We start from the raw sequence: 16,347 nt of genomic DNA on the forward strand, positions 1-16,347 counted from the left end.
GCTGGATGGGGCTTGGAGCAGCCTGGGACAGTGGAAGGTGTCCCTGCCCATGGCAGGGGCTGGAATGAGATGGGCTTTAAGGTCCTTTCCAACCCAAACCATTCTGGGATTCTGTGCTGGAGGGGAGAAGGCCGAGAGCTGCCACAGACACCTGAGCCAGCTTCTGATTGCAGCATCCCTGCAAAATGAGGAAGGAGATGAGTTCAGTGATGGCTTCAGAGAAGATGTGGGACAGACTGATGGGAATTCTGGGCTCTGACAGCCTCCAGCTGAGGGAATTGTGAGCTGAACGAGTTCTTCCCAGAACAAAACATCCTCCCCTCATCACTTGGGCTGCCCAGGTGTGGTCACTGCTGCGAAACCTCCAGTGCTCCTTGGAACGCCCCGTCTTTTCCTGGTCCTTGTGCTGCTGGAATTGGGTTCTGCTCCGTGTGCTCAGGCAGGAGAGCAGAATTCCCAGCTCCTCTGATGGAGGAGGAAGGAGCCTTCAGCCAACAGAGGGAGCGTTCGGGCAGTGCCAGACCAGCGGAGCAGGGGAATTGCAGGAGGCTCAGTTTCAGTTTGTTGGTGTCAGTCACACATCTTCATTTGGAGTGCTCAATTTCAAGTGGACATTAGAAATCAGTAAACAGAGAGAGAAGAATGTTTTCCTTTTAATCTTGCTTCCTTCACTACTTACATCCTTCATTCTCTTCTGGGAATTAAGAGGCTCAGTCTGCATCACATTTTCTTTATCTGTGATAATCCTTATAAATACTTTTCTCAATTTATTTTAACTTTGACTGACGTGACACTGATAAGAATTAAACCCACAAAAATTTTAACATAAAATAATATTTTCCAGCACCATACACACAGTGGTGGGCAGAATTGTGGGGACCATTGGCTGTGGCTTGGATTCAGCATGTTTGATGTTGCCCAGAGAAGCTGTGGCTGCCCCATCCCTGGAAGTGTCCAAGGCCAGGTTGGAGCACCCTGAGGTAGTGGGAGGTGTCCCTGCCCATGGCAGGGGTGGCACTGGATGAGCTTTAAGGCCCCTTCCCACCCAAACCATCCCATGACTGATCTCATGCTGCAGGTTAAACGTGACAGAGCTGCCACCACTGCACAGCCAGGGCTGAGAAAGCTTTGTCAGGGAGAGTTTTCTGTGAAAGCCTTCCCTGTGGCAGGAGATGAGTGGCTGCTCTTGAAGAGATGTGTGACACATGGGTGCCCAGTTAATAAAAACACCCCTGGAAAATGACAAAAAGCTTTTGGGATGCACATCTGGTCACGTAGAGCAATGTGGAGTTTGTAAGGATGTTGAACGGTGACATTCTGTCATCCAGGTCTGTGGATGGGGTTTGATTTCTTGGGAAATGCAGTTTGTTTCCTGGCAAGCAGGGTTGCTCAGAGCACAGCTGCCTGTGGCCATGGGAAGCCTCTGGCATTTGATGTTTGAAGGCTGTGTGGTCAGTCTGGAGAATTATTTGGATTCAGGTTCATCACAGCAATGCTCCACACTGCCCAACATGCTCTGGGTGTCATTACAATGTACCAGCTGTAGCTCCAAAAGCTGGGAATTCTCAGAAACGTGTGGGAACTGACTGGAAAATGCATCTGCTTTCTCTTTGCTGTTCTCTTTCTCTTGGGCTCTATAGAACCTGAAAAGGGAAAAAGCCCTGGTGAGGATGGGTCTGTATTTATGCCATCTTTGGAACCTTTAGAAGGGTTTTTAGGATTTTTCCAGTTTTCAGGATGCTGCAGAGCTGATCTGCATGGGTGATACTCCCATCTCCATCAGTGTAGTTCCAAATCCAGCAAAAAATCAGGGTGTTGTACTAGTCAGGAGTGTGAACTAAATGGCTGTAATTTGTTTCAAGCTGTCTCACAGGGAACTCTGGGTTTGGTGGCAACCAGGAACTGGAAGGACAAAACCCTGTGAACTTTTGGGAAAATGACTTAGAAGATAAGCACAGAAGGTTTTGCACAAGACAGGTCCCTGGAAAAGATGTTTTAGTAGATTTGGTCCAAATATTGTTATTTAGAACAGCACAACTCTGCACTGGTGCCAAGCTGATTTCACTGTCCTGACTGGGCAGAACAGACATAAACAACTTTTGTGGTAAAATATTAAAAAAGGGTAAAGCTCTTGTTCAGAACTTCCAAGTGCCAATGACTGTGATAAATGTTGCTGTTGCTGTGGCTGAGCACAGCTCTCCAAGGAGCCAGTGGAACTCTGTGGTTGATTCTCTTTGTGTCCCCCCTCCGTGGTCTTGTTCAACTGCTCTGATCCTGTCCTTGTCCTTGGTAGGACTTTGGATTTAAACCAGGATGTTTAAGCTGCCGTAATTTTTAGTGCAGCTCAGACTTAGAATTGGATTTCAAGCAGCCTCAGGCCTGTGGGGGAAGGAGAGCAGTGGGAGTTTGAATCCCATTCTGAGCTGTCTGTGCTCCTCAAAAACCCCAAACCTTGAGTCTGCCTGTGTGTAACCCCCAGGATGGTTGGGAAATGTTGGGATCTGGACCTTTAACCCAAGGGCTAATTTGTTGTTACTTTGTTTAATTATTTGCTTTCAATAATGCATCTCTTTTGGTTTGAAGTAAATTATTTTGCTTCTTAAATAACTTTTTTAAAGAATAAACTTTGAATTCTTTGGTTGTTTTCTTTGGGTTCTGGGCATGGTATCCACGAGTGGGTTACAGAAAGTTTGTCACAGTGCTCTCTCTTTGTCTGTGGGGTGGGATTTACACCAGTTGCCACTTCTGTCATGGGGCATGGTCAGCTCTAGCACAGATGTGCCCTAGAGCATCAATGAGCAGTGAGAGTGGCCTTGAGACCTGCCACAGGCTTGGTCCTGAGTCCAGTTAATGACTTCACCAACCTGTGCATCTTGCTACTGCTGAATGTCTGTTTGCAGTGGGGTCTCTCATGCTGACTTATATTAAAAAATGGAGAGGGAAGCTCCTTTGCTTGATATTCTGGTGGCAAAAACAGCTATTAAGTTACTGCTGTGCCCAAATCATGCTCTGTTAGGCTTTTAAATTGCTTGATCCAGTCTTCTAAAATACTTCCCTGTTGGCTTTCCTCCTGCAAGAAGGCAAATTGTGTCAGACCACACAGTAAGTAAATGTGCTTCAAGTGTATTTCTCCTCAGACGTTGTGTCAGGTATCTGAAACCTGGAGTCCAACCTGGGTTTTGTGCCAGGAATTTAAAAACAGACCCCCAGGAACAGGGGCATGCACCTCCTGCCACTGTAGCTCCAGCAGTCACTGCCTATTCCCAGAGGATTCACACCCTGAGCTCGGGTGGGTGCTAAAAACCCAAGGGTTTCTTGGCTTGCTGGGAAAGTTTCCCTGCGATATCTTTGTTCCCTGCAACAACCTCCCTTGTTCCTACAAACAAGCTCCCTCCTGAGGAACTGATTTTGGTTGTGCCCTGGAACAGAGGCTGATTTCAGCAGCCCTGGGGGGATCTGTGCAGGGGATGACTGAGAGCAACCTGGGGAGAGAAGAATTTGCTGAGAGTTTCCCCAGTGCTGGGTGAGTTGATCAAAGGCCCAGCACAGCCAGGAGTGCCCTGGGGAGATCCATGTTGTCCCCTCTCTGTTCATATTCCTCCTCTTCAGGATTTAAACCATTTTCTAGAAAATCTTGCCCCATGGCCTCTGTTTGGGCAGCTGCCCCTGTGCTGTGGATGCAAGGCCAGGCAAGCTGCAGAAGATCCTGCACAATAACCCAAGCTGCCAAATTCCTGCCAGGTCCAACCATTTTCCCTTGGCTGGACCTGGGTGGAACGAGGGCAGCTCAGAGGTGAAAGTGTGGGGTTTAGAGCCACTCCAAAGCCTCTGGGTGTGAATCATTCACTTTCCAACTGAAAAAGAGGGAGAAGACAGGTTGGTTGTGTCAGTCCTTGAGTTTGCACAGGCCCTGGATCTAACTTTAGTACAGCGTGCCCAGGCTTTACTCAGATTTCCACCATGAGCCCACTCAAGCTGACCCTGTGATTAAAAGGGCTGAGGGATCAAGAGATGATCAAGATTCTTCTCTTGAGGAAGAGGACCCCTGTATCTTAAAGGTTATTTTTGGTTTCAGATATGAATCCCAAGATATTGATGTATCCAGGAAGGTTAAGGGCGGATTTAGTCCTTGTGGGACAGCAAACAAGCAGGAGCCAGTTTTTATGGACCTTGAATGAAACAGTTAAACAATAATATGGTGTGGGAACTCAAACTCGGGGATGGGTGAGAACAAGAAGAATTCATCACCTGAAGAATTTATCAGCATGAGAGGAAGCATCCCTGGTGCTTCTCCTCTGCAGGGTGGAGGGAGGGCAATTTATATTCTTGGGGAATAACAGGGAAGTGGGGGTAAAATTCCCTAAATTCTGGAGAATTTCTCAATTGTCACCCAGCATGTTCTGAAGTTGTGCCCATCAAATAGTGGGCACATCTCTTCCAGAGAGTTGCTGGATGCTCTGGAAATTATCTCAGCTGGAGATGCTGTGCCAGGTCTCAGCTCACCTCACTTCACTGGCTGTGCCACAAGATTCCCTATGGACAAAATCCATGGCTTGTTATTTCCAGCTCTGTATTTTATGCGGGTGACTCTCTCACCTATTCCAGCCTTTTTCTTGGACAAGACTTTTCCATAGCTCTTCCTGCAAAATGTGGCACAGGAGCCCCTTGGATGCACATGTAATTCCGAATAACGTCTGTTCCAGGTGGTTCTTCTGTTCCCTTCAATGCTATGACCAAAGCCACCCTCTAAAGCAGAGCCAGACTGTGCCCAAATGCTTTGTCCTGTTCCAGGGCAGTTTTTCAATGCCATCAAGAATTGAAGCACAAACAAACAGAGAAAGGCTCTGTTTCACATCAAAATTATTTTATCCTCCTGACCTCTTCAGCTCCACCACTTCCCACCAGGAATCTGAATAAGAAGCTCAGTTATCTTGGCAACACGCAGGACACAACAAATTCTGGCCTTTTTCTTCACACAGGAGGTGTTTTCCAGCTGCAGGTGAGATCTGAAGAAGGTTTGAGGACACCCTAAAGGAGTGTACAGCCCTCAAAGCCAATATGCTGGAAACAACCTGCTTAAAATGAAGCCAGGAGGTGCCTCCCAACCTGAGAGCTGCTCTGCCAGACCCAAGCCACGTGTGCAGCTGAAGGCAGGAGCTCCCTGACCCACCCTTGGCTGGACTGAGATCTGGTCTCTGTCAGATACACCTTGGTTATGGCTCACCACATACAGAGCTGATTATCATAGCAACATTATGACACAAAACTTGATAAAGGCAGTTCCTGAAAAGCTCAGGAACAAACCGTGACTCCCTACACCTTCCTTTAATTTGTTGGATTCATCTGGGAAGAAGTGAGCCCTGTTGGTAAAATCCAGGCTTTCAAACAGACCCCTCCCTCAGGAAAAATCCCTGAACAGCTCAGGTGAGAGCATATGGTTTGTACCTATCCACAGCCCCTGCTCTGATTGGGGATTTTCGTTAAACCTTTGGTTCAGCACAGAAGGCATCAGGTTTAGTCTCTCTTAAAAGACTGACTTCCACAGACCACACCAGAAAGGTGCAGCTGCCCAGGAAAGCAGAAATCTGGCCAGACACCAGGAGACACTCCATAAAGTGTAAAATGCAAGCATGACTTAAAGAAAAAGATTAATTAAATTTGAGTTCTGCTTTCACCTGCTTCAGTGCAAGTGGTTGTGGCTGCACTTTAAATAGTCCCACAGTTGATCTCCAGTCTCCTTTTAGAGTGGGAGAGTCTGATTACAGGGAAGGGAAAGCAGTAAAATTAGTGTTGGGCTGCCAGGCAGTCACTTGGCCCCTCGTGCTCGGGGACACTGGGGTGTTATTGAGGCTCTGCAAACGCTGCTACGATGTCCCGGGTGAGAATTCCAGGTAGGTCTGAAAGCCAAGTGTGAGCCAAGGAGCCACAGGGCAGGTTCCTCCCACAGCCTCGGAGATTTGGATGTGTGGTGTCCAGGGGACCTCACTGGGGCCTTCGGGCATTTTTCTTCCTGCTTGGAGATGTTTTTGGATAGTGCAGCAAAGAAATTGTGTTATTGTTTAAATCTTTCTATGCTTGTACTGAAGGAAAATATTGTCTCTCCTGCAGTGTAATGTGTCCTGTAATGACACCATTAAATCCCTGTGGAAAGGGTCAGAGGGACTTCAGGAATCTCTGGTCAACCTGGTGAAGCTCAGAAGATGTAGGGAGCTGCAACCCCAAGGGGATGGGAGCACGAGCTGGGCAGCAGGAGCAGGGCCAGCCAGGCTCTGCAGGACAGTGCAGAGGGACATGTGACAGGTGACTGCAGAGCCCTGAGTGATAACAGCACCAAACAGCCCTGATAGGAGCATGTTTGGAATTGCAGAGCTATGGTGTAAGAGACACTGCCCTAGCACATGAAGTTGGTGTTAAAGCCTGGCCCTGCACCGTCAGTGGGAGGTTGTGAACCTTCCTGAGTGTAATGTTCGTCCACTAGAGAGATGAAAGGTCAAACTAAGCATTTCTGGGATGATTAGCTGGCAAATGAATACATGGAGTCAGAATTGTGGAGTGTGTGTTCCGCAGGCTGGGCTTTGGGAAGTCAGCAGCTGGTGAGCTGTGATGCCAGAGCTCCAGCCTGAACTGCTGGCTCAGATGGAAAAGGCAGGGGCTGCACCCTCAGATGGTGCTGCCACCCTGTCTGACCAGCAGTGAGGAGCTGTGGGAGTGCAGAGTCTCAGCTGTGTGATCCTGTTAGGGAATAAGGGGAGATGTGACCACAGGGGGATGGAACTCGGCATCTCTGAAATGACCATCCATCCTGAGGGCCACAAAGGAGAGAGTCAAGGGCAAAAAATAGCCAAGCCTGGTGCTCAGAGTCACTGAAATATCTGCTTGCTTGGTCAGCAGGAGAAGGCTCTGCTGCCCTTCCTGTGTTCCTGCTGCATCCCTGCAGATGCAGGGAGAGACCTTCCAGGCCAGCTCAGTTGCAGCACAGGACTGGTACCCGTCAGTCTCTGGTGGTGTGGAGTGAGGTGATCTGGGTTCTAGAAAATGCTCCCCCTTGGGCTCTGCAGGGAAAGCAGAGACTGTGTCGGGCAGAAGCTGTGCCAGAGCCTTGGGTGGGATGTAACTGCAGTGGGGTTTGGTTCCACGCTGAGGCACCACCGAGGCTCCGTTGTGGGACAGGCAACACAGAACTTCCATCTTGGCATTCCTCAAAGTGACAACTTCTTCTCTGCCTTTCTTATTTTTCTTTCAGTACCTAAAGGGGCTACAAGAAGGCTGGAGGGACTTCGCACAAGGGCAGGGAATGACAGACAAGGGGGAATGGTTTTAAGCCAAAGGAGGGTGGGATATTGGGAAGGAATTTCTCTCTGTGAGGGTGGGAAGGCCCTGGCACAGGGTGCCCAGAGAAGCTGTGGCTGCCCCATCCCTGGAAGTGTTCAAGGCCAGGTTGGATGGGGCTTGGAGCAGCCTGGGATAATGGAAGGTGTCCCTGCCCATCAGATGAGCTTTAAGGTCCCTTCCAACCCAAACCATTCTGGGATTCTATGATTCTTTTATAAGTGGAAGGCATGGAAGGCTTTGGCTAAACTTGTACTTTGCTAATCCCTTTTTAATGACTGATGAGATGATAAGGCAAAAAGGCTCCAACTTTGAGGGGCTGATCACAACAGCTTTTATTTTGTCTCTGTTTTGTCTCAAACAGCAGAACATAAAGGTGAGTATTGCTGGGTTTCTCTATGCTCTGCTGTGTTACTGCCTGGACATGATCACTGGAACCAAGCAGCGGTTACGTGATCATGGTGATCCTTCAGCAGCTGGAGAAATGCTATTTCCTGGCAGTGCCAGCTCTGCCCCTCGGTGTTACACAGAATGCTCCCACCATTTGGTCCTTTGATACAGCACCAAAATTTGTTAAATACCCTCCTGGCACCCTGAGTGCTGTGAGAACCCTCTGTCCGTTCTGCTTTGGTCCTCACCTGTGACCATGTCCTGTGTGACACTCGATGGTGAGGTCCAACCTTGGGCACTGATCCTCGCCCTGCTTCGTGTTGAGCTACCAAAACCTGCTGCCAGTGCCCCTGTGCTGCCATGCAAATATCTGCTTCTGGGAGACGCTGCCAGCAGAACCCTTGGGTTCTTGTTTTATGGTGTTTTGTTGGCAGTGGAAGGGTTTTTAACCTTCCTTGTCCTCCTCCATAAAGCTCCAGCCTGTGTCAGTGGAGACTTCGGCACCTTTGCAGCACGATGCACGTGGTGGGCTGGGGAGTGCCCAGCTCCCTGCACTGGGTTGGTGGGAGCTGAGTGCTTGGGCTGCCAGCTCTGCCCCCTCCATCCACACCTCTATCTTCCCCCTGACTGCTGCAGCAAGTGGATTTCAGGCTCCCTGGAGCTGTAAGGGCTCTGCCAATTTTCCCCTCTTCCCCCCAGTGCATGCTCCCATAACTGCCCTTCCCAAGGACCTGCTGCTCTCTGGGCCTTTGGGCAGCACTCTTGGGCTGTATTTACTATTCCTGCTGTACTGGGGATATCAAGGGATGTCTCCAGCCCACCAGGTGTGGCCTGGCCTTGCTGGAAATCTGGGAGGTGGCTCAGAGTCTTCTCTGGAGTGTGGGGGCCATGAGGAAATGGCAGCTGAGCACGGAGCTGCCTGCAAGGGGCACCTGCCTGTTCCAGTGGCTGGGAATCACCTCCCTGTGGGACACTGAACTCCTGCTCCTTGCAGAGATGGACGAGTCCATGCGCTCCTTCGCCGAGAAGGTCTTTGCCTCCGAGGTGAAGGATGAGGAGGTCAGGGGAGAAATCTCTCATTTTGATGTGGAAGATATCTGCCCCATCTCCCGCCAGGAAATGACACTGCACATGATGCTCCAGGAGACCAGTGCCATGGTGGAAAAGTGGTGAGTTCCCGGGAGACTGGGCAAGGAGAGGAGCACAGCCTGCAGCCCCTGGCCAGAGCAAACAGGGGGGATGTAAATCAAGGCCCTTGGGCCCAGCTCACCACACCTATGGAATAAATCCTTGATAATCCCAGGGCATCTGTCAGGTACTCCAGGATTTCCTCTCCAATTGTTCCCACGGTTGGACAGAAAGAAACCCTTGGCCTGTTCCCTCGGTGTCAGCACAGCAATGGCCACAGAGCTGTTGGGGAGGGAGACTTGGGGACTCTGGAAAGATGCAACTTCCAAAGCCTGTGGCTATTTTGTGTGCTGTGGGCTGTGCTTCTGGCAGCATCCGTTTAAGGTGCTCAGAAATCACTGGTCGGCTGATTCATGTTGTGCTCAGAAATCACCAGTGAGTTGATTCGTGTTGTGCACAGGTAGAACATGGCTGTGGGAAGTCCCTGGCCCTGCACCTGTGTGTGACCATGGAATGGGGCTGTTTGCCTGAGCCTTTCCTCCGTAGCAGGAAGAAGCTGATCCACCAGAAGACGATTGCGCTGGCAGTGTCTGTGGCTCCCAGGTCTGTGCCCAGCCAGGCTGCCACTGATGAGGCCAACTCCACCTGCCCCCAGTACCAGACTGTGCCCGACTTCCAGCGGGTGCAGATCACTGGGGATTATGCCTCTGGGGTAGGTACTTCCATGGCTGCTCCCTTCCCATGCTGGTTGCCCCCTCTGGTCCCTGCCTGTCCCTCAGCAGTGCCCACTGACACAGGAGTCTGTACCAGCTGCAATGGGGAGGGTGTCTCCCAGCTCAGTCTGTGCCTCACAAGCATCTGGGGGTGCCCTGCTGCATCCCTGGAGGATCCAGAGCTGAATTCCTTAGCAGCAGCCGTGGGGGGCTGCATGTTTCCCATGGGATTCTCCAGGGCGGGCCTGGCAGGGCGGGCTGTGCTCACTCTGTCACATCCTCTCTGCTTGCTCACAGCTCTGTCTGTCTGAGGTCTGTGCACATCCAAGCATCCCAGAATGGCTGAGGGAGGTCACCAAGGCTCTGGCACAGGCAGGGTCACCCAGAGCCATTTGACCAGGACTGTTATCACATCCTATGCTAATCCTGCCTCACTCTCCTCCTCAGCCTCCTATTACATTTCTGCTGCTTCTAAGAACCTGCTGGAGGGTTGCTCAGCCTGGAGCTGCATAGCAGAGGGGATCTGGAAATCCCTCCCTCCTCAGGCACTCAGCATGTTCCCCCTGCCATGACTGTCCTAGCTGGGAGTGCTCCACTCCAGCCTCTTCCGACTGCCCAAAACACTTGTTTGTGCAGTAAATCAAAAATCCTTGACACGCTGTGTCAGTGTATGTTGTTGTTCCTACTTCAGTTTCAGCCTGGGCTCCAAAAATAGCTTTAATGTTTTGCCCAGGCCTGGCTTCCATTTCAGGGCCAATTACTGATTGCAGTGAGGAATGTAAGAGGGGGTGACATTAGAATTCACTGGTTCTGGCACCAGGAACTTTCCTTTTCCATGCCTGGGTCTCTGCCTATCATCCCTTCCTTGCCCTGCTCAGGCAGAGCAGCGGGACATTGATATGGTATGATTTATGATATGATGAGATAGATACGATATGATGAGATAGATATGATATGATATGATATGATATGATGATATGATTGATATGATATGACAAGAAAGTTGGAGAGGGACTTTTTACAAGAGCATGTAGTGACAGGTCAAGGGGAATGGCTTCCCAGTGCCAGAGGGCAGGGTTAGATGGGATATTGGGAAGGAATTGTTCCCTGTGAGGGTGGGGAGGCCCTGACACAGGGTGCCCAGAGAAGCTGTGGCTGCTCCATCCCTGGAAGTGTCCCAGGCCAGGATGGACAGGGCTGGGAGCAGCCTGGGATAATGGAAAGTGTCCCTGCCCATGGCAAAGGCTGGAACAAGATGGTATCTAGGATCCATTTCAGCCCAAACCATTTTTTGACATTTACCTTGCTGTGACCAAAATCTCCCTCCACCTGGGTGCACCAGGGTGTCTCTTGGACACCCGTGTTCCAGCTGTGTGGCTGCCTTCAGCAACAACTCTCTCGCAGGTGACAGTGGAAGATTTTGAAGTGGTGTGCCGAGGTCTGTACCGGGCGCTGTGCATCCGGGAGAAGCACATGCAGCAGTCAGTGCAGAGGTTCCCCAAGACGCCCTCGCAGTACCTGCGTGCCATCGAGGGCGAGCCCTGGAAACCCAGTGACATCGGCCCAGGTACCTCCAGGCACCCCAGCGGCTTCTTCTGGCTTCAGTACGGGGCAGGGCTCAGGAAAGGGCTGTGGAAGGCACTTGCCCAGGCCTCCTCCTAGGTGTCACAGTGGTGGGGTGCCCCTCCTGCTGCGTGCGGTGGGGGAGCAAGGCAGGCCTGGGAGGTTTGGGCCGGCAGCCTTATAGAATTCTCCTTTTGGTGCAGTGTTCACCCCGCCAGTGAAGGATGGACGGGATCCCTTCGACACTGGGAATCTCCCCGAGGACCTGGGATACCATGTCCAGATGAAGGATGGGATAGTTTATGTCTATGCAGACAAGGCAGCGGCTGAGAGAAATGAGCCAAAGGACCTGCCCTACCCCAGCCTCGAGCACTTCATGGATGACATGAACTTCCTCTTGGTCCTGATTGCACAGGGGCCTGTGTAAGTGCACAACCCACCAGGTCCTGCCTCAGTGGGCAGAGGGAGGTCAGGGCAGCCCCCTCCCTGTCCTGGGAAGAGGGAGGAACCTGCTGATGACACACCTGGCTGCCCAAGTGTCCTTGGCCCTTGTCAGCCCTCTTGACTTGTGTCTTAAGCAAAGCAGCACTCAGGGATTGGAGACAGGACCTGCAGGTAAGCTCCCAGCTGGCCAGAGCTCTGTAATAGAGCCAGGGGAGGCACCTTAGGGAAGCAGGGCTGGGCAGCATAAGCTCCTCCACCCCAGGCAGAATCTGTGTCCCTGTGCCAAGGGGTAAGGAGCCCAGTGATTGTTCTGCCCTTTGCTCTCACCAGGAAGACCTACGCTCACCGGCGCCTCAAGTTCCTCTCATCCAAGTTCCAAGTGCACGAAATGCTCAATGAGATGGAGGAGATGAAGGAGCTGAAGAACAACCCCCACCGGGACTTCTACAACTGCAGAAAGGTAAAGGGCAAGGCTTAGAGCCCCAGGGACCCTGGAGAGGAGCTGTCACAGTGCCTGTCCCTCCCCAGGAACTGGATGTTGGAGTCCCTGTCTGTAGCAGCAGCATTGCTCCTGTGAATGGGAATGTGCTCCCTGTGATGCTCTTGGCAAAGCTGTGCCCTCTGGTTGTGTTCACCTGCTGAGCTGACCCCTGCTCCCCACACAACATGCTCACCTGAGGGGTCTGTTTACCTCCCTGGGATGGTACCCCAGCATCCCAACTTGAAGCTGTCCCTCTGTTGTCCCAGGTGGACACACACATCCATGCTGCAGCCTGCATGAACCAGAAGCACCTTCTGCGTTTCATCAAGAAATCCTACCATGTGGATGCCAACCGCGTGGTCTACAATGCCAAGGGCAAACAGCTCACCCTGAAACAGCTTTTCCAGCAGCTCAACCTGCACCCCTATGACCTGACAGTGGATTCCCTGGATGTTCATGCTGTAAGTGGTCAGACATTTACTGTAAGATCACTCTTGGGCCACTCTCGCCCCCCATGGCTTTTCCCTGTGCACCCACACATGTTGTGTGCATTAACATTTGTGTCAGGGTACGGCAGCTCCTGGCTTTCCCATTTTGGGTGGTTTGGCTCAGTCCCTGCTCCCTGCCAAACTGTGAGGGCAGTATTTGAGCCTGATCTCCCTGCTCCAGGGCCGGCAGACATTCCAGCGCTTTGACAAGTTCAATGACAAGTACAACCCCGTGGGGGCCAGCGAGCTGCGGGACCTCTATCTGAAGACAGAGAACGCCATCAACGGCGAGTATTTTGCTACCATCATCAAGGTATGGACAGAGGGGAGGAGAACAGGGTGAAGCTGTGGTGCTGCTGTGGCTTCCCTTGCCATGGTGTGCTCTGGTTTGCAGGAGGTTGGCTCTGACCTGGAGGATGCCAAGTACCAGCACACGGAACCCCGGCTCTCGATCTACGGGCGGTCGCCTGAGGAGTGGGCCAACCTGGCCAAGTGGTTCAACACCCACCGGGTCTATTCCCCCAACATGAAGTGGATGATCCAAGTCCCCAGGATTTAGTACGTGCTGTGGGGCTGAGGGAGCACTGTGCCTTACAGATCCCTCATCCATGAAAGGGTTTGGGGACAGTGGGCCATGTTGTCCCTCTGGTTACCAACTAATCCCTGTTTCTGTCCACAGTGATGTGTTCAGGTCTAAGAATTTCCTCCCTCACTTTGGGAAAATGCTGGAAAACATATTTGTTCCTGTGTTTGAGGCAACTGTCAATCCCCAAGCCCACAAAGAGCTGAGTGTCTTTCTACGCCACGTGAGTGTCACCTGCTGATGTTGCCAGGTGTGGGGAAAACTCGCATTCCTGTTTGTGCACAAGAAATGGGGTATTGGCCCTGACATGGAAAATGGCATCAGTTGGCTCGTGGTCCTTCTGCCTCATTCTGGGAAGGCCAGAAGTGCAGGGAGGGGTCAGACTCCCTGGGCTGGCTGCTGTGGTGCTGAGAATTGCTGCCCACTCACCTCCTGGAGAGGTGTGAGCTTTATTCCCAGTCCTGGACAGTGCTTGGGGGGTTGTGAGGAGTGAGGTCTGCAGCCTTGCCCAACCCTGCCCTCGGGGAGCACAGGGGTACAGCTGGGCTCTGGTGAGCTGTGGTGGGGCCGAGTGAACCCACCTGGGCATGATGAGGTGCAGAGTGTGAGATGCACTTTTTTGTTCCCTTGCCAAGCAGATCACGGGCTTTGACAGCGTGGATGATGAATCCAAGCACAGTGGACACATGTTCAGCACTAAAAGCCCAAAGCCAGAGGAGTGGACTTCTCAGAAGAACCCATCCTATACCTACTACATCTACTACATGTATACCAACATCCTGGTGCTGAACAACCTGCGCAGGTGAGGCCTGGGATCTGCCAAGGGGCTGCCTCGGTTCTTTGACTGTTGGTGTGGAAGAAATGGGGCTCTCCTCGCTCTGTATTTGGAGCATCATGTCCCAGCGCAATCCAAATACCCCTCAGTAGGAAATGTGATGGACTGGGGGGAAAGCTTAGGGATTGCAGAGACACATCTATTGCATGCACAGAGGAGAAATGAGAATGAGCAACATGCTCCTAGGTCAAGCTGGATTCTTGGGGACTCATGGTAGGGGCAGAGCTGGGCCTGAAGTTGGGTCCAGCCACCCAACCCTGCCGTTTGCCTGCTCTGAGTGCTCCTTCCCTGTGCCCAGGCAGCGTGGGATGAACACGTTCCTGTTCCGCCCGCACTGCGGCGAGGCCGGGGCCATCACACACTTGCTGGCAGCCTTCATGACAGCAGATAACATCTCCCACGGGCTCAACCTCAAGAAGGTATGAGGAGCAGGCTGCCAGGAGCAGCCCAAGCACGGCAGAGCAGAAGTGCTCACAGCTGCCTCCATGTAGCTGGCAGTTACCTGTGCCTCTGCTTCATGCTGACACATCCTGGCTTCAGGCAGATGTCAAATGGTTCTCTGGGTTTCTCCAGGCATGTTTGGGGGTGCGGCTGAGAAATGTATTAGATTTTGGGGGGTTTAGCCTCACAGACCCATCATAGAATATCTTTGTTACCACTGGAGCCAGCTGAGTTCTGGTATCAGACAGCTCCTTGGCCTCTTGTGTTCCTTGGCCTGAAGGATTGATTGCTGGCTTGCCCATCTCTTTCCCTGCACACAATTCCCTGGCTGAGGGCTGGCCTGATCTGAGGAGTGACCTTGGAGAGGTGGAAGGTGCAGCAACTTTATCCCTAATGTGGTACCTCTGCTCATCTTTGCAGAGCCCAGTGCTGCAGTATCTGTACTTCCTCGCCCAAATTCCCATTGCCATGTCCCCACTCAGCAACAACAGCCTCTTCCTGGAGTACGCCAAGAATCCCTTGCTTGACTTCCACCAGAAAGGGCTGATGGTGTCCCTTTCTACAGATGACCCCATGCAGTTTCACTACACCAAGGTACAGTGTGAGCTGAGCACTGGGGCTGGGACTGTGGGGCTGGGACTGTGTGGGCCCCAGTTTTTTTTGGAAGCCAGTGGCACTTGCTGAGGGTGCAGCATATGCTGAGCCATCTCCCCCTCCACCAGCAGAGGTTCAGGTGGGATATTAGGAAAAAATTCTTCACTGAAGCAGGGGTCAAGCATCAGAACAGGCTGTCCAGGGCAGTGGTGCCTGGAAGTTTTCAAAATATGAGAACACGTGGCACTTTGTGATATGGTTTAGTGGGCATGGGAGTGCTGACTGAAGGTTGGACTTGATCTTGGAGAACTTTTCCAACTCCAATGATTCAGTGGTTCTGTGAGGTCTGGGACAGCTGCTGCAGAGCATGGGCTGTGCTGGCAGAGGCTGCTGACCCCTAACCCTGTGCTGCAGGAGCCCCTCATGGAGGAGTATGCCATCGCCGCCCAGGTGTTCAAGCTCAGCACCTGTGACATGTGTGAGATCGCCAGGAACAGCGTCCTGCAGTGTGGCCTGTCCCACGAGGTGGGTGTCCTGTCCCACGAGGGGTGTCCTGCAGTGTGGCCTGTCCCACAAGCTGGGTGTTCTGCAGTGTCTCATATCCCATGAGGTGTGTCCTGTTCCATGAAGTGGTGTCCTGCAGTATGTCCTGTCCCATGAGGTGTGTCCTGTGCCGCAACCTGGGTGTCCTGTCCCACACGGTGTGTGTCCTGCAGTGTGTCCTGTCCCATGAGGTGTGTCCTGTGCCGCAACATGGGTGTCCTGTCCCATGAAGATGGTGTCCTGTCCCACGAGGTGTGTGTCCTGCAGTGTGTCCTGTCCCACGATTTCTGTTTCCTTCTGGGGTGGTCCTGCTCACGGCCTGACAACGGCGACCAGTTCCGCCCACGGGCTTAGCGCTTCCCTCGGGCGCTGCCAGCGGGGGTTCTGAGGTCGGTACCGCTGTCTTTGCCTCTGGCAGGAGAAAGTGAAGTTTCTGGGTGAAAACTACCGGGAAGACGGGCCCGAAGGCAACGACATCCGGAAGACGAACGTGGCCCAGATCCGCGTGGCCTATCGCTACGAGACCTGGTGCTACGAGCTCAACCTCATCGCCGAGGGGCTGAAGAACGAATAGGCGGGGGCCGGACTGCGGGGTCGAGGCAGCGCCGGGGCCGTGCCGGACTCTGAGGGCGCCGGGGCCGTGCCGGACTCTGAGGGCGCCGGGGCAGCGCAGTAAAACCCCCTCTGTGAAGCGGCTCCGAGCGGCCTGAGGGGAAGGGGGCGGGACCGTCGCCGGAGTGACAGCCGTGCCAACCAATGGGCGGTGGCGGTGCCACCCTGGGGCGGGATCTCGAGCTGAGTGACGGCCGTAACAG

General features: G+C 52.5%; 1 protein-coding gene across 2 annotated transcripts; it reads left to right on the top strand.

The window, feature by feature from the left end:
* Nucleotides 1-5,805: 5,805 nt before the first annotated feature.
* On the top strand, nt 5,806-16,193 carry AMPD1 (adenosine monophosphate deaminase 1). 2 transcript variants are annotated; one of them, XM_042013374.1, is made up of 16 exons: nt 5,818-5,891; nt 7,694-7,705; nt 8,714-8,888; nt 9,394-9,559; nt 10,965-11,127; nt 11,327-11,546; nt 11,898-12,027; nt 12,315-12,509; nt 12,718-12,849; nt 12,931-13,094; nt 13,216-13,342; nt 13,758-13,921; nt 14,253-14,373; nt 14,816-14,989; nt 15,404-15,514; nt 15,951-16,193. In XM_042013374.1, the coding sequence occupies exons 1-16, from the start codon at nt 5,870-5,872 to the stop codon at nt 16,104-16,106; spliced, it is 2,232 nt and encodes a 743-aa protein (XP_041869308.1). In that variant the 5' UTR covers nt 5,818-5,869; the 3' UTR covers nt 16,107-16,193. The 2 variants fall into 2 exon arrangements, with proteins under 2 accessions (XP_041869309.1, XP_041869308.1); XM_042013375.1 differs by lacking the exon at nt 7,694-7,705 and having other exon boundaries at nt 5,806-5,891.
* Nucleotides 16,194-16,347: the final 154 nt, after the last annotated feature.

Source organism: Corvus kubaryi, unplaced genomic scaffold, assembly GCF_017639235.1.
Source record: "Corvus kubaryi isolate FWS band 111438036 unplaced genomic scaffold, C.kubaryi_AGA036_p1.0 split1-37355, whole genome shotgun sequence".
Taxonomy (NCBI): Eukaryota; Metazoa; Chordata; class Aves; order Passeriformes; family Corvidae; genus Corvus; species Corvus kubaryi.